General features: G+C 39.3%; 1 protein-coding gene across 5 annotated transcripts in view; it reads left to right on the forward strand.

The window, feature by feature from the left end:
- Positions 1–213: 213 nt before the first annotated feature.
- The window catches only part of Washc3 (WASH complex subunit 3), a 106,631-nt gene continuing 82,270 nt past the window's right edge, over positions 214–24,574 (forward strand). For 4 of the 5 annotated variants that reach the window (XR_004771534.1, XR_004771535.1, XR_004771533.1 and 1 more), the window contains exons 1-5: positions 214–383; positions 1,143–1,241; positions 13,614–13,679; positions 15,990–16,097; positions 19,523–19,633. Coding sequence is in view for 2 of the 5 variants with exons in the window: in XM_027392561.2 (XP_027248362.1) it covers positions 333–383; positions 1,143–1,241; positions 13,614–13,679; positions 15,990–16,097; positions 19,523–19,633 (435 nt within the window). In the remaining 3 variants the exon portion in view is untranslated. The remainder of the gene's footprint in view (positions 384–1,142; positions 1,242–13,613; positions 13,680–15,989; positions 16,098–19,522; positions 19,634–24,574) is intronic. The other variant, XM_027392562.2, reaches the window with a different exon arrangement.

The following is a 24,574-nucleotide window of genomic DNA, read 5'->3' on the forward strand; positions in this document are numbered from 1 at the left end:
TGCCACAACTTTCACCTAAATTTTGCACATCAAGATTCTGCATGTCTTCACTATTCTTTGGAGGCAGAGGTCCCCCCCACCCCTAAAATAGCATCAGCTCTTCAGCAGTGATTCTCAGGCCCGCTTTACAATCAGCTCCTTGAACTACCAATCCCAGAATGCTGAGCGAGAGTGAAGGGGCGGACTCTCTGAAGCCACTGATTGATTGGTGGGCTCGGGATCTTTCTTCCGGAAAGGCCCCGGAGGCAGGAACTTGGGAAGGGGAGTCGGGGTTTTCTACCGGGCTGTGAGGGGCTTGTGCCTGAGCCCCGGTGTCCCCATCTGCTGTGGAGATGGATGAGGATGGGCTTCCTCTTATGGGGTCAGGCATAGACCTGACCAAGGTTTGTAAAAGATGACTTAAGCTTCCGGCGAACAGGGAAGTAGCTTGGCCAAGGGGCCCCGGTTCCCCGGGAGACACCACCTCTCCAGGCCCAACCCGGGCCCCTTTTTGCTAGCCTAGGGAAGGGGGAGCCCCGCAGTCCACTTTCGAAGGGTTCCCTCCTGAGCTAATTAAAGAGTTGATGTGCCTCGCAGCCTTCGCTCCCCACATCATGTGACTCTGAGCCAAGGCTGACAGTCTGGAAATAGTGCCACTTCTAACACTACCTCTCTGATCCTCAATCTCTCTCTCTCTCTCTCTCTCTCTCTCTCTCTCTCTCTCTCTCTCTCTCTGCCCTCCTCCCTCCTCCCTCCCTCTCTCCCTCCTCTCTCTCTCTCTCTCTCTCTCTCTCTCTCTCTCTCTCTCTCTCTCTCTCTCTCCCTCCCTCCGTCTCCCCCTCCTCCTCTCCCTCTCTGTCTCTCTCCTCTCTCCCTCTCTCCTCTCTCCTCCTCCCTTGCTCCCTCCCTTGTGTGTGTGTGTGTGTGTGTGTGTGTGTGTGTGTGTGTGTGTGTGTGTGTGTAGCACACTCTCAAACTTTTGCAGCCCCTGTCACTTTGACACACACACGGTTCAGGAAAACAAGTCAGGGACTGTTCTCAGCCCTCCATGAAATTCATGTCACAGGGCAAAATCATAGTCTTTACGAAACAGATATCGAGAGGATTGCACAGTGTATGTCTCTCCTGTAAGAATCATATTTGCTTGTTTTTATGTAACACAGGTGCCAGCTATTCAACAGAAAAGGACCGTGGCCTTTCTAAACCAGTTTGTGGTGCACACGGTGCAGTTTCTCAACCGGTTTTCCACAGTTTGTGAGGAGGTAGGTCCAGGTCCTGTGCTACTACTAGTTTATGGAGTAGTTGAGAAGTCATCTTCCACCTTTCAGGTTAACAGAGCGAAGCAAAAATTACAGCTTTCATTTATTCACATTGCCAAGACCTTCTCCAATTGTGTTAAGACACCTTGGCGTCTCTTCTATTCTGTTACCATCAGTCCTGTATCCCTCAACTGAATTCATATTCTAGGCGTTTCTGTGAGCTCAATAAAGTTTTTTATAATTATGAGAAACACACACAAATAATTTCACAGTTGAATTTTTTATTTTAAAGTTTTTCATTTTCCTACTCCAGAGTTTTATATTTTAAGTATATGTTTGTGTTTATATTAAATTACTTTGCATTCTTTGAGCCAAAGTGGTTCAGGGAGGAAGCCTAGAAATACATTTTTTTAAAAAAAAAATACCCTTCTGCAAATGTCTGGATAACCTGTGCAGTAAAAATTAAACACATAATTAAGAATTAGGTGCCAGGTTCAGGACCCCCGCCTGATCTTTGAGAAAGGTTTTTATTTGGTTTGGTTTGGGTTTTTTTTTTTTTTTTTTTTTTTTTTTTTTTTTGGATGAGGAGGAAAATGGAGAATATATATTGAAACTGAATTTAAGAAAGGAAATAGAAGAGATTTCTAGATTAGTCCCAGCTGAATCAATGCAATGTTATCTTATATTGTCTTATACAAGGCAAACCCTTAACAAAGTTAGATATGTAACTGTTAATCAGGATTGCTTGCAGATAGGAGACTTGTCATTTGTGTAAAATTCGAGCTGTTTATAAAGTTGTGGATTCTGAGTAAGGTCTTGAATGGGGTAGGCATGCACTCTGCCTCTGAGTAACATTGATAGTCCCAACTGTTGTTTTTATTTCTTCATCACAATGTCTTTAGCGTTTCCTCCAAATGTAATCACTAATGATATAGTGAGGAGTCTCTCTCTCTCTCTCTCTCTCTCTCTCTCTCTCTCTCTCTCTCTCTCATTTGTTTTGGTCTTTTCAGAAATTTAAGATTTACTTTTATTTTATGTGTGTGAGGGTCTCACATGTTTGTCTGTCCACTACATGCATGTCTGATGCCTACATGGGTCAGAAGAGGGCATGAGATCCCCTAGAACTGTTGCTATGGACAGTTATGAGCCACCATGTGGATGCTGGCCGTCAATTCTGGTTCCTTTGCAAGTATGAGTGTTCTCAGCTGCCAAGCCATGTTTTCAATCTGGTCTCTCTTATACCGTTGCTTCTCTAAATAGAAGCACTGGTAGAACAACTAACCACTAAACTGAACTGGAATCCAGACGCAGAGAAGGACAAGTGAAGAGCAAAGGGGTCCAGACCAGGATGGTGAAACTCACAGAAACAGCTGACCTGAACATCAGGGAACTCTTGGTCCCCAGACTGATAGCTAGGATACCAGCATGGGACTGCTCCAGACCCCAGGAACATGGGTTTCAGTGAAGAAACCTCGGAAATCTACGGGACCTGCTGTAGTAGTTCAGTACTTATCGCTAGCATAGGTGTGGACTTTGGGAGCCCATTCCACATAGAGGAATACTCCCTGAGCCAAGACACACAGGGGTGGGTTTAGGCCCTATCCCAAAGGGTATGATAGACTCTGACGACACCCTATGGAAGGCATCACCATCCAGGGGGAGCAAAAAAGATATGTGATAGGTAGAGTTTTAGTTGGGGGGGGTAGAAGGGGAGAATGAGAGGGAGAAGGGAACTGGGATTGCCATGTAAAACAATCTTGTTTCTAATTCAAATAAAAAAATTCTGGGGAAAAAATAAAATACTAAGTATAGATGAAACAAGAAATTAAAAAAAAAAAGCACTGATAGAATAACCAGTATGCCACGATTGTCACCTTTCAAGTTCATAACACCCTTTCTTTTTACTCTATTTTAGACTATATAGCAAAAAGAAGCAAATGTTGATTGCCTCCAGTTGTGCTGTTGCAATACTGAGTTCTACAAAACTATCACACAGGGCTAGGAAAGCGATTTGATATAAGCTGCTGTGGGGCATAGGCCCTCCAGTTCTCACTGTCTGGAGAATGGGTGTCACCTCCTGACAACTAGTATCCAAGATCACGAGTTTCATCGTCTGTTAGTGCCTTATGATCCATACTTTCAACCCCCACCTCTGTGTTCTCAACTTTCCCCACAGTCGATCAGTGTCCTCTAGTGTTTCCTTCAAATTTAGAAAAAAGTTTAGTGTTAGTATATTGCCTTTTCTCTTTCTTACAGGTTCATTTTGACAAGTTAAATGCATGTCTTTATAGTGAAATATACTGCCTTGACTCTTGTACCCTCTATGGAATATGTAAATCAGTCTGTATCCCATTCAGGCTGCCCCACATGCCTTTGGGGGATGGAAAGAATACAAATTCTAGGCTCTTCCTTCTCAAGAGTGTATTATTTTTATTAACCATAGTCACCTTAATGTACGGGAAATCTGTTTCTGTGACTTTGAGCAACACCTTTCCAGTCCTCCTATCCCCACCTCTGATAACTATTATTTTATTCAATTTTTTAATTTGAACTTTTTTATTTAAAAAATTAAGCTACAGTTACATTATTTTCCCTTTTCCTTTACCTCCCTCCTACTACACACACACCACACACACACACACACACACACACACACACACACACACACACACCCTCCTTGCTTTCTCTCAAACTGCATGGCCTCTACCCAAATTGGATTTTTTTTATATTACAAATGAAAGTGAGATCATATAGTATTTGTCTTTCTGTGCCTGACTTAGTTCATTTATTGGTGTCCTCTGGATTCATCCATGTTGTCAAAAGTGACATATTTCCTCTTTCATAAGGTTAGATTTTCCCTTGTATGTATGTATGTATATATAAATATATATGTATGTATGTATGGTATTTTATTTATCCAGTTGTGGTTTGTAGAGACTGATGTTGGTTCTGTATCCTGGTTGGTGGTAATGCTATAGTGAACAAAAAGGTGCAGATGCCTCTTCCACTTGATGCCACTTTCTTTGACTGTGCAACCAGAAGAGGAACCACTAGCTATTAAAGTAGTCACACTTTTCTTTTTTTTTATTTCTATACTATTTTTTCCAAGTGGCTCTATTAACTTACATTTCTACCAACAATACAAATGGACTGGCTTTTCTGTACGTTCATGCTAATTCTTGAATTATTTTTGATCTAATAACAATGATCTTCCAATGGATGTGAGATGGGATCTCATTCTGTTTTAATTTGCATTTTCTTTGTGATAAATGATGTTAAACATTTTCCCCCAGGTATCCATTCCATTTCTGTGTCTTCTATGGATAATTATCTGTTCAGGCCCTTTCTCCATTTCATTTTCTTTCTTTTCTTTTTTTTTTTTTTTTTAGACAGGGTTTCTCTGTGTAGCCCTGGCTGTCCTGGAACTCAGTCTGTAGACCAAGCTGGCCTCAAAATCATAGAGATCCTCCTGAGTGCTGGGATTAAAGTCATGTGATGATGGATGCCCTTCTGTATATATGTTTCTGATATTGGTGATGAATAAAACACTGATTGGCCAGTAGCCAGGCAGGAAATATAGACGGGGCTACGAGACCAAGAGAATTCTGGCAAGAGGAGGCAGAGAGAGGTCTCGAAGGAAACACCATGTAGCTACTGAGGGAGCAAGATTCTCCAGTAAGATAAGACCATGTGGAAATACTTAGATTAATAGAAATGGGTTAATAATTAAAAGAGAGCTAGCCAATAAGAAGCCTAAGCCATAGGACAAACAATTTCTAATTAATAAAAGTCTCTTTGTGTTTATTTGGGACCAAGTGGCTGTGGGGCCCCAGTGGGACAGAAACTTTGTCTACAGGCATGCGCCACCACCGCACAGCTTCTTTGTCTATTTCTGAAAATGGAGTTATTTGCTTTCTTACTGTTGCATTGTGGTTCGTTATAGATTTGGCTATTAACATGCTATCAGATAGACAGTCTGTAAACATCTCCATTCCACAGGGTGTCTCTTACCCCTGCTGACAGATTCATTCTGTGCAGAAGCTTTTCCTTCAAGTACATTTGCTATTTCTGCTCTGGTGCTTGTACTTCTGGGGTCATTTCCAGGAAAATCATTGTTCATACCACTGCCAAAAGTTCTTCTCCTGTGTTTTCTTTTTCTGGTGGTTTTAAGGTTTCAGCTCTTGCATATGAGTGTTCTGTCCATGTTGCATTGTTTTTCATGCATGGTGTGTGAGCTCTTTAATACCAGTTGTTGAAGAAACTATCCTTTTTTTCAGTTGTGTGTTCTTGTGAAAATCAGTTGATCATAAATGTTTGGCTTAATTTGGGTCCCTGTTCTATTCCATGGCCTGTTTTGATCAGTGCCATTCTGGTTTGGTCTGTATAGCTTTGTTGTCGGTTTTTAAGTCAGTGTGGTGGTTTGAAGAAAAAAAAATGTTCCCCCAAAGGGAGTGGCACTATTAGGAGTGGCCTTGTTGGAGTAGGTGTGGTCTTGTTGGAGGAAGTGTGTCACTGTGGAAACAGGCTTTGAGGTCTCATATATGCTCAAGTTACTGCCCAGTGTCTCAACTCACTTCCTGCTGCCTGTGAGTCAAGATATTAAGTACTCTCAGCTCCTTCTCCAGGACCTGCTCCAGGCAGCCTGTCTGCCTGCATGCTCCTTGCTTCCTGCTATAACTATAATGAACTAAACCTTTGAACTGTAAGCCAAGCGGCTGGCTGGTTGCCTTTCGGAATGGTGCCTTATCAAGAGTCGCTGTTGGTCTCTGCCTCTGGCACATCTGGCTCTCAGCAGCTGCAACAGCCAGGTCAGCCTTGGTGGATGGCCGCCCCTATTGGTGAGCCCCTGTATAACCTCCATCTCTGCCAGGTAGTGCGATGCCTCCAGCTGTACTCTTGTTTCAGTTTGCCTTTTGCAATTTGAGAGAGAGAGAGAGAGAGAGAGAGAGAGAGAGAGAGAGAGAGAGAGAGAGAGAGTGAGAGTGTGTGTGTGTGTGTGTGTTCCTATATGAATCTTACAATTTCTGTCTTTGTGAAAAAATTCATTGGAATTTTGGTAGAGATTGTTAAATCTATAAACCATTTTAGGTCATTTGTGCATTTTAACAATATTCTTCAAACCAGTGAACACAGGATATCTTTGCAGTTAATTGTGTCTGATTTCTTATAAATGTTTTTATAGCATTTGTGTTCTCTCTCTCTCTCTCTCTCTCTCTCTCTCTCTCTCTCTCTCTCTCTCCCCTCTTTTGATTTTTTTGGTTTTTTTTTTTTTTTTTAATCCCAAGTGCTGGGATTAAAGGCTGGTGTACACTGGTATACAGATCTCACATTCTTGGTTCTACATGGAGCTTGGATCTAATGAGATAGACTTACTGGTTTGCGTGTGAGGTAGGCCTTGGGTATGGATCTGCAAGGGAAGACCTAGAGTTTGGGTCTCTAATAGGTCATCCTAAACCCAAAGGCACAGGGACTGACTTGGAATTGTGATTGTTCTTGAGTCTGAATTTGCAGAGTTTAGCTTTGCATCTGCTAATCCTGAGCTCTGGGATTCTGGGATGGGTCTGAATCCTGAGTTGAGGGCATAGACCTGGCCCACTCTGTCAAGTCTGATGGTTGGGTCTGCAGCAGTCATCTAAGAGCCTTTGGTTTGTGAGGGCATTAGAGCCTTCTTAGATTTGGCCTGGATTCTGAGTCTCCTGGACTAGTGTGTTACTGTGGCAGATGTGGTACAGACATCCACAGAGCGACTCTGGAGTATGGGATAATGGGTGCTGGGCTATTACCATGGGCCACATGTTAGAGGGCTGGAGCTTGGGGTTGTAGAAACCATCTAGAGACCGCATATACTGACCTGGATGATAGGTCTGTAAAGGTTGTACTGGGCTAGGTTCATTAGAGCATGAAGCTCTGGAGCCAGACTGGAGAATAAGGCTGTAGAACAACCTGGAGCTGGGACAGGCCTGAAGCTTAGGCTGTGTGGTTCACCTGGCTTTGGGCTGAGCTGGAATCTAGGGCAGACCTGAAACCTGCAGTCATAGAAGTTAGTTTGAAGACAGAGTCCAGGGCTTCTTCTGTCCTCAAGGGAAAGCCGCGCATGGCCCTGTTGTGGGTCTGGAGACTATTTGTGGGGATTAGCTTGACCCTTGGACTGTCTTGAATCTTAGGTTGATTTGGAGGTTGAAAACACTAGCCTTGAGTTGGCAGTGGGCCAGGCATGAAGTTTAACATTCTGAAATCTGACCAGACAAAGAGTGGGCTTCAAAACCCCATCTTTGGTATTGGCCAGGTATCTGGGACCACCAGGGCTTGTACAGTGCTAGGTCTGACTGGGGTGGTCTTTGTGTAAGTTCTGAGGCAATGTACTGCCAACTACCCAGCCTTTTCCCCAGCTAGAGTTGTATCCTCACAGGCTGTGCTGCTTGGGGTTTGGTGAGAAGTGAGCCCAGGAGTGTGCAGCTATCCACGTCGTATTGCACACACACTTTTCTTTTCAGTGCATCTTCCCTGAGCTCAAAGGTCACTGTAGTGCTCACCTGGCTTCCTGAGCTCTTAGGAAACTGTTTTTTGTGTGGAACTCTGATTAAATCAATGCTATTACTTATGGATGGGAACTGGAAAGTCCTGGCTCACCTTCTTGGTGTCCAGCCCTTCTATTATTTATGTTTGATAACTGACTATGATTCATTATTTACAGTTGATATTTTGGCAGTTTCTTATATTTTTGTCAGTTGTTAGTTATTTGCTCAGTGAGATGTAACTAATATTTATTGTGTGCTTACTCACTAACTGAATAACATGCATTTCTCATTACAACCCTGCCATTTAAGGTTCAGGCATCTCTCTTTGGCCTGCGCACAAACTAAGATGTGGACAGTTTGAACTGGTTTGTTCTTTACCCATTCGTTCCACATACATTCAAGTCCCTAGGGTTTGTAGTTAGCTGTTAACGTTGCTGAGAGCACCACAGAGCCTAAGGAGCTAAACTGAGATCCCAGCTCTGATCTAAGTGAAGAGGCTAAAGGCTTCTCTCTACTCTGTATTGTACATTTTATAGTTCTGTATCTACTGAATCTTTATAGACATGAAAACTTCCAAAGGTGTATATGTATCTCATCTTTATAGATATAGAAACTATTGAAGATATTATATATGTATCTCCATCTCGATTTCTGGAGTAGTTTTAATAATCTGTTAATAATCCCAGGAAGCCTGTTGGCCTTGTTTGGCAAGCCTTAACAGGAATGAAAATGACTGTTTCCCTAAAAGAAAAAATGAGCATCAGCTGTTTTTTTTTTTAATTTTTTATTTGAATTAGAAACAAGATTGTTTTACATGTCAATTCCAATTCCCTCTCCCTCCCCGCCTCCCCTGCCCCGCCCCAACTAACACCCTACCTATCCCATACCCTTTCTGCACCCCAGGGAGGGTGATGCCTCCTATAGGGGGTCTTCAAAGTCTGTCATATCCTTTGGGACAGGGCCTAGCCCCTCCCTTGTGTGTCTTGACTCTGGGAGTATCCCTCCACGTGGGATGGGCTCCCAAAGTTCATTCCTATGCTAGGGATAAGTACTGATCTATGACAAGGGGCCTCATAGATTTCTGAGGTCTCCTCACTGACACCCACATTCGTGGGGTCTGGATCAGTCCCATGCTGGTTTCCCAGCTATCAGTCTGAGGACCAAGAGCTCCCCCTTGTTCAGGTCATCAGCTGTTGTTTTTTAATTAGGAGAGAACTGCAGGGAGAATGGCACTCCCTCCCTGCACCCAATCTTAATCATACATAGCTGTAGCACTTCAGCCAGCTAAACTCAAGCTGGGATTAAATTTGAAACAAATATTTTGGGTTTTTTTTTTTTTTTTTTTTTTTTTAGAGTTTTCTGCCAAAGAGGCTGTATAGAACTCTTTTTATATTGTTATAAAGAACTCAACTCCATATTTTAAAAAAAAACCTCTTTTTTATGTTGTTGTAAAGAATTCAACTTTGTGCATACCCTGCTACTTTGTAAATAATTATTTGCCTGCTGAAACCAGAGGCAAGAGAAAGGAAAGAAGTTGAATCTGACCCAAGTTACAGAGTTGCTTAGGGTCGTCTCCTTTCACAAATCCCCAGCAGACATTTCGGTTCCTGTTCCCATCAGCAGAATGTCCTGTGTCCACCACCCAGCTCTTACTGCTGTGAAATCCAGGCAGACGCTGTCTTACAGTGAATCACCAGCTCAACAGCCCTGTGTAAACAAGATACGTGGATGTTTTATCTTGACTCAGATTTGGTACACACAATACTGGATTTTAAATAATTGCTAATCTTTTCCTTCAAAAAAACCTTTAAATACAGGCAAAGGTGTTGAAAATTCTCATCTAACAAATTTATAGTGTTTATCTCTTATATCCAAGTTTTAGGCCCACATTGAACTTAACTTTCAAACAAATGATGTCTTTCTTAAACCCTTTTTGGTGTTTTGCTACATCTTTATGGCGGGGAGGCTTAAGAGTTTATGCAGCTTAATGAAGACACTGATTGATTCCCTTGCTGGATTCTAAGACACACAACACAGCAGAGTACATTGGGATCTACTTTAAAACACTGTTTTAGAGATGTGGTTATAGATGCTCAGCATTTTATAGTCATAAAGTTATGTTATCTCATTATTCATGGAATATTAATTAACCTTCTCTAGAGCTGGCTTGATAATCTCAAGTGTTAAGTGTTTTTCAGATTTTCTGTTGTTCTGTAGAATTGCGAGAATCATTTCAACACTCTTCATGAGTTTTTAAATTAATAACTAAACTATTTGGAGGGGTTTTTAGAACATCAATATAGTATAAAACAGCTAAGGCTTTTTTTTCCCCTGAAATTATGTTTATATTGGTTTATGTAGCTTTGGCATAGGTGGTAGTAGCCAAAGTAAGGAAAAGACTACTGTTCCAAATACTTGTCCCCACAATTATCAAAGGTATTTAGATAAATGATTATAAGCTAATGTGTTGATATCCGTGCCTTTCATGTCTTGAAAGATAAATCATTCATGACTTCTGAGACTTTGACAGTGGCAGGTGAAAGTAGGTAAAAATGAACTGCAAATGAAAGTATGGCAGTACCAAAATAGTCTATATCATACAAAGAGAGAAAACTATTGCTCTGAAGTGATTATTTTTTCTCAAGCATCTTCAGTATATTCGGGTAGGTAGATTTCCATACAGACATTTTTACCCCTTAATCACTAAGATCTGTCTTTCCATTCTCAGTCAACCCTATGTAAATCCTGCATTCAATAAATAATTGCAGGTGAATGGCATCTACCTTAGTAAGTGTTCCAAATCAGAAAATCTTGGTTTCCAGTCTGTCTAGTCCAGAGCTTACTGAGAAGCTGGTCAATTGTTTACCAGTTCTAGGTAATGAACAACAGTCTGTGGCCCCTTAGATCTACAATCATGTTGTAGTAAACTCCTGTCAAGTCTGGATTTGAAGTGCTTTGGTTCAGGTTACTTCACTTTGTATAAAATCTCACTTTTTTTTCTTGTTCTCTTAAAAATGAGCAAAGTCATTCCTACTTTATAGACTTGGTGTGAGGGTTGGAATGATGTGTTGCAGACACAGTATTTCACATACAAATGCTCAGACATTTACAATATTAAATTGGTTTAAAAGTGTATATTTATGTGGGTATATTAAAACATAAAACTAATTTGGGGAACTGGAACAATAACTCAGTCAATAAAATGCTTCTCATGAAAGCATGAGGACCAGACTTTGATGTCTCAAGAGTCCATATGAAAGTCAGGCAGGAAGGAGCTCATTACCTAACCTCAGTGTTGGGAGGGCAGATGGAGGGTTCCTGGGGCATGCTCACTGAATTGGAGAGCTCCAGGTACAGGGAAATACCATGTCTCAAAACTTAAAAGCGATCAGTTAAGGAAGATGCCAGTTTGACCTCTGACCTCCATACAGACACACATGTATGTGCACTCTCACAAACACATTAACATGTATATGTATATACATACATAAAATAGTAAATTTTGAACTCTTCATGTTCATTTTACTTAAACCAATATGCTCATTTTTCACATATGGAATTCATCATTTTACAAATTAATTTGTTGTAAGATTTCTTCTCTAGTGAATTAAAAGACTTATTAAATTTGCCAAAATTGAATTTCCATGATTTTCAGGAATGTGCCCATAATTTGGATAGCATGACATGTTTTATAACTTGTATTTATGTTTACATAACAGCTCATTGTGAACAAATCTTAAAGTTAAACTTAGCATTGATGCCATTAAAACTAAGTTTCTCCCAGGGATACAGGCTATAAGCTTGGCACGGGGAAGACTGAGACAAGACACTGACAGTTGAGGCTAGCCTGGGAAGACTGAGACAAGACACTGACAGTTAAGGCTAGCCTGGACTGTACTGAAAGTTTGAAGCCAACCTGAGCTCCACAGTGAGACCATATCTCAAAAAATGAAACCAAAACCAGAAATTAACTTATGAATGTTTTGTTTCCAGATGATGGTTTTAAAAGTGAGTGTTCTGAGGTTGGATAGATGGCCCTGTGGTTAAAAGCATGTGCCCCTCTTACAGAGGACCCAGGTTTGTTTTCAGCACCTCTATTAGGTGACTCACAACTGCCTGTAACTCCAGCTCCAGGAGACCTGACGCCCTCCTCTGGCCTCCATGGTTACCTACACTCATGTGCACATACTCACAGACACATACACATAATTTAAAATATACTTTATCTTTAATAAAAAATAAAACAAGTAGTATATAGCTGTACACTTTGCATCAGTTATAAGAAAAGGGTGTGATAGTATAATAAAATGTAACATATGAGTTAAATACTATTGAAGTACTGTTTCACTCAAGTACCACTCTTATGGATCTAAGTTATCAGAACAATTGCTGTATCCAAAAGTAGTTTCTTCTATTATGTCCTCTGGTATTGTTGCTCCAACATCTATTCTGGCTTTTATTAACATTCCCAAGATTGAAGATGGGGTATTATACATCTTCATCCCAGCTTGCAAAGGTGAAAGAGACAAAAATAAGTAAAACAGAAAAAAGCTTTTATTTAAATTTCAGATGAGAGATTCAGGTGCAGTAATATATCCTGCCATTCCAGCTATTTGGGCTGAGGCAGGAAGCTGCCATGAACTTGTTTGAGACCTCCGTAGGCAGCACTGATAGAACCTGCTTAAAACAACCAAGTGTCCTATGCTCAATATTTTACTCCCAATTGTTGACAGAATGGCCTTGGGGCATTACGGCTCTGCTTTTAATACAGATTTTTATATTTTCCCAGGTAGCAAACAAAATGTTGCCTTGGCCATGGAGTAAACTGACTAACCCTCTGGAATGTATAACAAAATGTGATAATGTTTAGAATCAAGGCATTCAGTAAATGCTCTTATGGATTGTACATCTTATGCTAACTTTTATTTGTGAAAGTACATATGTGTGTCGATGGATGGTTGTATATTGCATGCATTTGTATGGGTGCATATGTGTACAGGTTTGCATGCACATGGGGTCCAGAGCTGACATCAGGTCTTTTCCTCAGTCACTGTCCACTTATTTGTTGGGGCAGGGTCTCTCGATGGAGCCATTGCTCACTGATTCAGCTGGTCCTACCATCCACCTTGCTCTTGAAATCCAGTGTATACTGCCCAAGTGATGTGGGTGCTGGGGAGGCAAACACCAGTCCGCACATTGGAGTGGCAGGTGCTTTATCCTCCGAACCATCTACCTAGGGCCAGATGGATAACTTAATTATATAAATTAATTAGGGCGTGATGTGCTTTGTTCTGGCTTATGTTGAGTTTTGATAGTAGATGTTTCATTTTGCTTCTTTAGAACTCTTTTTTTTTTCTTTTAATTCTTTCTAAAATGAATTGTTCATCTTCCTATTTCACCCCTCCCTTTACTTTTTCAAATTTGAAAAGTTTGAATTTGGATCAAATTATATTTGCTTATTTGCCTAAATAGTCTGCACAGGTCGATCCTGTGTGAGGCTATCTTAGACTAGTTTTTATTCTTCCTCTTGCTTTCTATGGAAAATTCATTTGCAAGTAGTTATTAAGCTGCTGGTACATTCCAGGTCCTGTTCTGGGTCCTGGGAATGAAAGACTGGCCTGGGTTGAGTTTGTATTGTGGTTTATTGCTCTGGTGACAAAATTAAGAAAGCTGAAGGTTGACATTTCTACAAGTGCATATATAGAAACTATGATACATTCTAGTAACATACTGTTCTCATTCTACTCTTGGGAAAACAATGGGAAATGAGAAATGTTTAAATCATGCGTTTTGTAACTTTCAAATCTTTTCACCATGTTAATCAAATACTCTATTCTGTATCTCTAACTTTTTCTAGAAACTGGCAGACCTTTCTCTTCGTATTCAACAAATTGAAACAACTCTCAATATTTTGGATGCAAAGGTTTGTATTTCTAAATAGAGGATAAACTTTGTTGTATATAGACCATCTTTCTCAGTCATATTTAGAATGTATTTGAGAGTAGAATAAATCTAACCCATGTATCTGTGAAGTGATACAGTGTTGTACACTTAAAATTATAATGTATTAAAATTTCAAGGCCAATGAATGGTGTTCATTATAAATATTAATTTAGTCATTTCAAATGAACTCATAGATTGAGAGTTCTATTATGTGAATTAAAAGTACAATATAAATGTCATGTTAGCAAATTAAGCTGTTACATGGTTCACATTATTTAATAGAAACTCAAAATTATTTTATTTTAATGGTTACAATGTAGAAATAATGCCACAATAATATAATAGAATAAAACTGAAGTGTCTCCCGAACAAGATTTATAAACATTATCTGATATTTTCATTTGTAAATATCTTGAAAGTTAATGAAGAATACCAGTTTGAAATCAGAAATTGCCAAGAAGTTGGGTACAGTAGTCCATATCGATAATCCCAGTACTCAGGAGGCTGATGCAGGAGGATAATGAGTTTGATGCCAACATCAACGGTCTCTATACAGAAAGAGACTGTCTCTTTTAAAAAGAAAATGAAAGAAACAAAGCAACAAACAAAAGGTCCCATATTACCTGGGAAAAATTTTTATTTGAAGCCTAGAGATTTTTGTAAATGACACATTTAATTTATTTTAATTTGTAATGTTGTACATTTTTTTTCCTGTTTATGAGGTGAAGGAGAAATACTATGTTGCTTTTTTTCTTAAATTCTGCTGTATTTTTGTGATTTTTATCCTCCCCACCATGATACTCCATAAAAGAGTTCAGTGTCTGTGTCTGTGTGTCTACATTGTTCAAAAGTCAATTTAACTTTTTTAGTTGATCAAAATATTTACTACACATTTAAGTGGAAAATTTTGTGTTCACATTAGAATAAGGAAGTAAAGGTGTGGTTGTACTTTCTCTGCCCTTTATGAACTTCAACAAGTATGTTGCCTGAGAATGTTTCTCTGGCATAGAAATTTAGAATACATGGCCTTGAATATGCTAGGGATATTCTAGCAGTCACAACTACACTCTTGTGACTTTGGGGCCACTGCCACTTTGCAAAGCACTGTCTTCAGTCAACACTACTCAGTGACTTCTGTGCTTGAGACTCTGTCATCAGTGGTTTCTCATACCTTTTCTTAGAACTGTGTCTTATTTGATGGTTGGGGAATTTTAAGGTGCTGCCATGCAAGAACAACAGTTACATTTCCATATGGACAAGTTAACCTTAGTATTTTCCCAGCTGTGGTATAATCTCCACAGCCAGCAAACATCTGATAGACATATCACATATTACCAGGTAAAATCAGGAAGGATTTTTGTAAATCTAACCACAGATGCTTATCTTTTTTGTTTTAAAATGCTACCATTCTAGTCCGGAATGTTGATAACATGCCCATTTGTTGTGAATAAAAAAGCACATTTTAGTAACATTCAAGGATAAACTTTTACAGAGAGAAAAACGTGCTGTGTCATATATTAAAATGTAAAGACATATCTCATATAATTAAACTTACAATGTGCTCGAGAGCTGGATAGAAGACTCAGTGAAGTGCTTGCTGTACAACATTGAAGACCTGAGTTGAGACAGGAGAAAGGAGGATCCAGCTAATCCAGCCAGCTGGAGTGCTCCAGGCTCCAGAGTTAGTGAGAGACCTTTCCTCAGAGGATGGTGAAGGACAGTGAGGAAGATTCCAGCACATGTACAGGCACATACACACACACATCACATGCACACACATGTATACATACATGCTTGCTAACCTCCACACAGCTACACACACACACACACACACACACACACACACACACACACACCACTTACATCACACAAGCACATACACTGTGTGCTACAGAGTACTCTTCTTTAGCAAGTCATTTTTAATAAAAATGTTTCAAAAGTGATTTCATAAGGAAAATTTCCTCATCCTTGTTACAGGCAATAAAAATGGAGGTATAAGGAAGGTGGGGCAGAGGCAGTCAGACTTCAAAACCATACCCTCAATTCTTGCACTAAAATACTCTGTAACCTTAATGATTATTTAGAGGAAAAGAAGGGTTATCAACTAAATTATACAAAAGTATTGTGAATGTTTTTCACTTTGAGTTTATGACATGGAGATTAAAGATGAAAAATCTGAACCTATATAATTTTATAGGTTTAAGGGAGCTAAGTAAAAACCCACAGGTAAAAAGCGTTTTGTGTTCACTGAAATGATCTTCATATCCCAACACTAATTTACATTTCTCAGCTGTCATCTATCCCAGGCCTAGAGGATGTCACAGTTGAAGTGTCTCCTCTAAGTGTCACTGCTGTCCCAAATGAATCACATTCTGAAAGCACTGCAGAGCAGCCACAGGTAAGAGTCTGATTACAGGAAACATCTTGGTTAGGCTGGCTAGCCCTGTGCCTAGACCTTGGAAGATTCTGAGTGTGAGGCTCTTAGTAGTCAAATTATAAAACCTGAAGCTACAGAAAACATCCGAAGGAAAAGGAGGTAGCTATTTTGTTTTGTAATTTTACTAAAACTTTATTGTGTGTGTGTGTGTGTGTGTGTGTGTGTGTGTGTGTGTGTGTGTGTGTGTGTGTGTGTGTAAAACACCAGAGTTAACAAGACCCAAAGTCTGTATATTTCAATGAACTGCAAAGTATAATTTGGATGTTGACTTGTTGGAACCAACATCCTAATTAGAGCCACTACATAGTATACGTGGCGTTTATGCCATAATGTTCCTCTATGCTCCTGTACATTGAAAGCTTTTTACTATTTATTTTAAAATCTCTTATTATATACACATCTCAGTGAGGTATTAAAATTCGAAATAAAACAATCACCAAAATACTGGTGACCCACTAAAGTAATATTAACAAAGTAGACATCATTTGTAAGCAACTATTGCATTTGTACCTAGAAGTATTCTCACACCATATTTTTAGGTCATAATGATGTTGCTAGTAAAGTTAGTAGCTGAAAAAGAAAGCTTGCTGTGTGTCAATACATGCATACTTCTAAGTGTTTTTTATAATTGAATACATTTAATCCTCAGAAAAGTCGTATCATGCAAATAGAGTTAGTTGGTCTTCAGTGCCTGATTCTGTATCTCGAGATTCACCTAGACACACATTAAGAGTATTCAGATAAAGAATTTACATCTAGGCTGGGCAGTGGTAGCACATGCCTTTAATCCCAGCAGTCGGGAGGCATAGATAAATGGATCTCTGTGAGTTCGAGGCCAGCCTTGTCTATAGAGTGAGTTCCAGGACAGGTGCCAAAGCTACAGAGAAACCCTGTCTCAAAAAACTAAAAAAAAAAAAAAAGTGACTATTTACATTATAAAAGGTATTGTAAGTAATCTAGAGATGGCCTAAAATACACTATGGGGTAAGAGTAAGTTAAATTCAGACACAATGCTACTATACATAAGAGACTCCTAGCAGATGCAGATTTCAATATTCTTGGGGTCCTAAAACCAGGCTCCCTGCAGATTCCCAAATACTTATTCCTATTAATCAGACCTGAATTTCTGATTTTCAGATTCAGCAACACCTTTACAAATATGACAATTTTTTAATTGTAAATCAATTCATTTAGAGTATTTGGAAGTTCTGTAGCCTTTCTGCATTTATAGAACTGTGGTGGGTTTTGGTTGATCAACCAGATAAAATGACTCTTGAGCATGTTAACATTGACATCAACTTCTCATTTGTTCTTCATTGACATTAACTAGTATAAAAAAGTACTTTGAAAGGTGCTTAAATATTGCCTTTTGCAGATTTTCATGGTTATTATAGTCAACTCAGCTATCCTAGTACATGGGAGGTGGAGGCAGAAGGCTCAGGAGCTCAAGGTCATCCTTGGCTTTGTAGTGAATTGTAAACCAATCTAGGCTACACCAGACCCTGCCTCAACAAAAAACCATAACAAAGCCATCCCTTTATTACTGTTTCTAAGCTATGAGTCTAAATCCTGAGATTTCTCTACTGACTTTCATGAAGCTTTAGCTTCAGGGGTCAGGTCTTATCATTGCTCACAGGAGAGTATCCAGTTATTCAGATTGAGGTCAATTTGAGAATGAAATGACAGGCAGTTGAGAGAAGGATTGTGAGACTTAATGGACCATTCATATAGTAGAAGTATGATAGTGCATAATTAAACCTGTGAGGCCTTGATGGGCAGGCACAAGGTCAAAGCTGAAAGTTGAAAACTATTAGACTGGGATGTAGTTCTTATTGCTACACAGGGTTTTGGGTGAGCTATGAGTACAGACTTAAAAATATACTTGAATCTTTTTTCTTTTTATGTTTAGCAGTGTTTTTGGACTTCTGTGTTTAAGTGTTTGTAGATGAATATATATATATATATATATATATATATATATATATATATATATATATACATACATATTGTCAACCAGTTTTGTAACATTTAGCAATATCGCATAGTGGAAGAAACTAATTTGTACTTGTTTTATTGCTTCAGAGTTCCTTTTTTAAAGATTTGGATTACATATAAATTATATTAGAAAACTTCAGTATGTAAACATAATTTATGTTCATTTTCTAAAGACTAAAGATTTTTGTTTTGTTTCTTTTTTTTCTTTTCTTTTCTTTTTTTTAAGACAGGGTTTCCCTGTGTAGCCCTGGTTGTCCTAGAACTCTCTGTATAGACCAGGCTGGCCTTGATCTCAGAGCTCCACCTACCTCTGCCTCCTGAGTGCTGGGATTAAAGGCGGTGCTAATACCACCTGACTAAGACTGAAGATTTTAAAAACAGTAATTTGTCCACATTTTAGCATAGATACATTGACATAAGACTAATGACATCTGCAGAAGAAATTCCTTGTAGCAGTTATGCCAATGCTGACTGAAAGTCACAAAAATAAGTTTATTCTGAGTGTTCAGATTCATAAGGAAGCCAAGTGCTGTGTGCCAGTGAGTCTTCACAGTGCACTTAGCAGGGCTTCCCTGTCCCCGAGCTTCTGGTAACACAGCACAGTGCAGCATCACAAGTGCCATTATTTAAAAACACCATTCCGAGCCAGGCGTTGGTGGTGCACGCCTTTAATCCACAGCACTCGGGAAGCAGAGGCAGGTGGATCTCTGTGAGTTCGAGACCAGCCTGATCTACAAGAGCTAGTTCCAGGACAGCCCCCAAAGCTACAGAGAAACCCTGTCTCGAAAAACCAATAAATAAATAAATAAATAAATAAAACAACTATTCCTCAGTACTTGTCACTGAAACTAGTATTTAGTATTTTAGCCACTCTATGGGCTTTGTGACCATTAATGACTACTCATCAACATATAACATGTACATAGCCAAAGAATCTGGTTTTCCCCAAGAAATCTCTGAGCATTACTTTCTAAAAACTTAGAATCACAGGTCCATTTAGGATATAATGGCTTAATAAATGAGGGGACAATAGGACAGATGGCAGATACCTAGAAAAGTAACTCACTGTCCATTAGGTGAGCAGTTGGGAAATCAAAAATTTTTACTAGATTCCTGATGTAGCCACCCATTATGTTTCATGGGATAAATAAAGGAAAACTGAAAGTTCTGATGCCAAGAATACATTTGCATTTTAAGGAACAATGTATTATTGATGATATAAATTTAGCTTGTAAGAATTTATAGGTATGGAGAGACATATTAGCCATAATTAAATTATTTGTATTTAAATATAAAAATACAATTTTTAAAAATATTTATTGCCTTATAATTATAAAAATAAACATCCCTTTTCTGTGAATTGTTTAAAAATTTCCATAAACTCTCTACAGCAGGACAATACACAAGACTCTGGACCACAGGAAAGTGAAGCTTCATCAGAAAATGTCTTAACTGTAGCCAAGGACCCAAGATATGCCAGATATCTCAAGATGGTTCAAGTGGTAAGCTGATTTGGTCTGTGTTTTCTGTTTAACCCTGGAGAATTCCCTGTTGTTTTTCAATCTGAGAAAACTGCTAACCTGAATGACCAAGTTTTCTAGTCTCTTGCTTCTCTCCTACTTAATAATGCATTCATAAGAAGAAACCAGAAGTCCAATCTTTCCCATTAAAATTGATTACACAGGGCTGGGGAGATGGTTCAGTGGTTTAAGAGCACCAACTGTTCTTCCAGAGGACCCAGGTTCAATTCCCAACACCCACATGGTAGCTCACAACTGTCTGTAACTCCAGTTCCAGTGGACCCAACACCCTCATACAGACATACATACGGGCAAAGCACTAATGCTCATAAAATAAAAATAAATAAATTAAAAGGTTTAAAATCAATTACACTTCAAGTTAACACAGGTTAACAGTTTAGTGTAGATTTGTGCCATTATTATTATTATTTTATTTGAAATCTTGGCTGTGTCATAAAAAAAATAAAAGAGGGCTGCTCCTTTGGTAAATCATTACTTGAGTTGGATTTTCTTATGCTAGTGTAAATATGGTTTTAAAATGTTTTCTATATTGATGCTCATTTAATCAGTGATTTGGTTTATAAAAAAAATACAGCTCTCTTGATACATAAGATAATAATTTTAATATTATACACCTTTATGTTTTTCTAAGAAATTATACATGGTCTGTTGAAAAAATGTTGGTGGTTGTCTATAGCAGCAGAAGTAAATTTACTCCCATACCTAAAGAAAGCCCTACTGCAAGTAATTGAAAGAACCAACAGAGTGTTATTTTTCTGGTAATCAAAAAATTATCCAGGCAGTGGTGGCACACACCTTTAGTCCCATCACTCGGGAAGCAGAGGCAGGTAGATCTAAGTTCGAAACCAGCCTAGTCTACAGTGAGTTCTAGAACAGCCAAGGCTATGCAGAGAAACCCTGTCTTGAAAAACCAAAACAGCAACAACAACAAAAATTAATGGGGAGAGAGAAATTAATGTTTTTATAATATTTTGTTATCAGGAGCAAAAAAAAAAAAAAGTACTATAGCCTAAAGAATAGGTTTGTTTCACAGTCAGTGGCATTGTTTACCACCAATAAGACTTCAGGGCAAATACTGCTATCTGACACCAGAAAGCAGATTGGGTACATTAGGTCTACAGAAGTGTTAATGGAAGGATAGCCTGTTCTCTCTTCTGTATCAGAAGCAGATCTGTTGCTTTAGAATGGTCCATTGACAGTCAATGTCCTCCTGGCCTCTAGGTTTCAGGTATAAGGTAGACTTTGAGATAGGAATGTATAAACATTTAGGCATTATAACATTGACTTTTTTTTTTCTACAGTCCTTTGGTTCTATCCTAGGTCTCTGGGCCATCCAGCCTCTGGGTCCTTGTGTTCCAGGCAGTGTCAGGGGTGGGCTCACTCTCATGGTTTGGGTCTCATGCTGGACCAGTAATTGGTTGGCCACTCCCTTAATCTTCTTACTCCGGCACATCCCATAGGCAGGACAGACTTTAGGTTACAATTATTGTGGCTAGGTTGGTGTCCTAATCCCTTTAGTGGAAGTCTTACCTGGTCACAGGAGACAGCTAGTTCAGGCTACATATCTGCTATTGCTAGGAGTCTTAGCTGGGGTCATTCTGATAGATTCCTGGGAATTTTCCTTGTACCAGTTTTCTGGTACCAGTTTAGCCCCATCTGCTGTATTCATAGATTGGTGCCTAGCCCAATTGTCATCAGAGAGGTCTCATCCAGCAACTGGTGGAAACAGATGCAGAGACCTCCCAGCCAAATGTTAGGCAGAGCTTGGGAATCCTACAAAAGAGAGAGGGTGGATTATAGTAGCCTTGGGGGGGGGGTCAAGGACATCACAAGAAAACCCATAGAAACAACTAACCTGGGCTCACAGGGGCTCACAGAGTCTGAATTAACAACCAGAGACCTAGGCATTCTGCATATATGGGACAGTTGTGTAGCTTGGCTTTCCTGTGGGACTCCTAACAGTCAAAGCAGGAGCTGTCTTTTGCTGGCTTTGGGGACCCTACTCTTCATATTGGGTTGCCTTGCTCAGCCTTAATATATGGGGAGAGGCTTAGTCTTTTTGCACCTTGTTATGCTATGTTTTATTGATATTAGAGGCCTGCCCTTTTCTGAACAGAAATAGAGGAGGAGTGGTTTGGAGAGGGCAGAGGGGAGGCCATGGCAGGGGGAGAACTGGGAGAAGAGGGAGGGGAAACTGCAGTAGGGATGTAAAATAAATTAAAAAACACTATAACAGTTATGAGAAATAACAAATATGAGAACACTTTGTAGTAATAAACTTTTCTGAATTAAAAAAAAGAATAAAAGTTTTTAATATGAATAAGGAAAGGTTCATCTTGAATGTGAATAATAATGAACCCAGGAAAGATTACACTTGAAAGATAAAATCTTAAGAACTATGTGACTCTCCAAATAAGAAAGAAAAGCCTTCAGAATGACACATAAAAGCTTTTTATGTCAGTGTCTTCTGACCTAACCCAACATAAGAAATGAGAAAATGGACTTGAGTTTTCTGAAACCTCTCATTTAGGACTAGATAGCAGTCCTGTGTCCATGGTGCCACTTTCCACAATTGCAGTTCATCAGTCAACTGCTATCTGGAAACATGAAATGGAAGTTTTCATAAATAAACTGTTCATGCATTTTAAGTCATTTGCTGTTCTGATGCTTTCTCCCTGGAGAGTGACTCTTCCCCTGTCCATTGCATCCTGACTGTGTACATGAGCTGTATATCCTACTAGTCATCACAGTTATCAGACAGACTGCTGCACCACTGCAGACATGGAGGTAGGACCAGTCCTCTCAGGTACCTGCCTGGCAAGTCTCAGAGCTCCTGCAGACAAGGTGTGGAGATTTGTTACAGATATTTAACATATTCCACTTATGTTATAGATATTTACTAAACACTTAAGAGATTACATTAGCTAGTCAGCTAGTATTCCCAAAAGCTACTTTCAATTTTGATTTTTGTTATTAATTACTTAAAATAAGTTCATTTGCTCTCTCTCTCTCTCTCTCTCTCTGTGTGTGTGTGTGTGTGTGTGTGTGTGTGTGTGTGATGATCTTTATCATTTTTTCTAGTCATACAACATACCGTCTCACCAGGTACCAGAGCCTAAGTTCTTAAGAGACCTATGAGGTAGTCCTCTCTAAGTTACTGCCTGTTACCTTTCTGAGCTCAGCCTCATTCTCTCTGCTGTAGCTCATCTGGCCCTAGGATGTTCCTTGACTAAGTGTGTGCACGGTCTCCTGATTGGAGCCTTTCACATCAGCCATTCTCTGCCTGAATGCTTTTCCCCGGTAGCTGCATAGCCTGCTCACTATTTCCTTCAAATCACCATTTAAAACAGTATCTTCTAAGTGAGGGCTTCCTTGGTCACCCTGTATAAATGTCTTCTCTGAGCTCGTTTTCAGAATGAAAAATCTATAAAATAAAGGTTCATGGCTCTGTTCACAGAATGGAATCCCTGGATTTGGAATTCAGAGACAGACCATATGTATGTTTTAAAAATGAACTCTAATAAAAGTATTTTAAAATCTTTTTTGTTAGTGCCATTATAAATTTTTATTTAAAATATTTTTTTTAAAGTTAATGTTTTGTTAAGGAAGAAAGAAAAGACATAACTCTCTAGAAGTGCTTGACTTAACGCTAGACCATCTTTTATGCTTCTGTGCCTGAATACAGCAGTGGTCCAGTTTGATCTGTCTCAGACTTTTTCTGATGAGAGCAGGTTTCCCTGTGTCGAGCTCTTGCCTTCCCCGAGCCTTTGGTACAGGTATTTCTGTCTAAGGATTCCAGGCTTCTGGAAGTGCTGCTCCTTTCTGGTGTCCCCCTCTTGGAACACATGGACTTGGCCTTCATCTGTCATACTAGCTCATCAATCATCCTCTCTGCTTTTAATTTCCAAGCATTGTGGTTCTTACATGCCTCTTAGTCATTAAAGTTAGAGGTTGTTTTCTAATTGTTTGGGGGTGGTTTTCAAGAAGAAAGGGAGAAACAATATCTGTACCCTGCCATCCCAAAACTGGAAGTTCATCCAAGTTAAATTTAATTTTATTGTTTTTAGTTCATTGTGCCAACCTGTATCCCAGACTCTTATTACCCAACTTTTTATTTCCTACTGTTCCTTGTCCTGAATTCCATTCTTCATTCAAACCAAACCACTAATCACTACTTTTTCAAGTTCTACTCATCTCACATCACAGATTCTGAATGTCCCAGTTCATAAAGCTAAAACAGTGTCTCCCTTCATTAACCTGTACAGCCATTTTTTCTATATTTATTATGGAATTTGTTATTCCATACCCTTTTCTATGGAATATATATATATATTCCATAGAATATATATATATATAATCACCAATCAAGAGAAGAACTGTATGAGGAAAAATAGCCTTAAGTAATCTTTGTATTCACTTTATCACTCGTGTTGGCTGATTTTCTTGTCAACATGACACAAACTAGGGTCATTTGGGAAAAGGACTGTCGATTGAGAAAATGTATCCATCCCATAGGCAAGTCTGGCAGCCATTTTCTTGATTAATGATTGTTGTAGAAGGGCCCAGTTCACTGTGGGTGGTACCACCCCTGGGCAAGTGGGCCTAGGTACTATAAGAAAGTAGGCTGAGCAAGCCATGGGGAGCAAGTTGATAAGTAGCATTTGCCCATGGGTTCTGTTTTATTTCCTGCCCCCAGATTCCTTCCTGCCTTGAATTCCTACCCTGGCTTCCCTAAGTGATGGACTGTTACCTGAAAGTTGTAAACTAAAATAAACCCTTTTCTCCCCAAGTTGCTTTGTGTTATGGTCTTCATCAGAGTGATAACAACCACAGCTGTGAAAGCAGTATAAGGGTGTTGGGTCAGTCTTTCTAACCACAGTGTGATGCACCTGTCTGTTCTCT

This window comes from Cricetulus griseus (genome assembly GCF_003668045.3).
Source record: "Cricetulus griseus strain 17A/GY chromosome 1 unlocalized genomic scaffold, alternate assembly CriGri-PICRH-1.0 chr1_0, whole genome shotgun sequence".
NCBI lineage: Eukaryota > Metazoa > Chordata > Mammalia > Rodentia > Cricetidae > Cricetulus > Cricetulus griseus.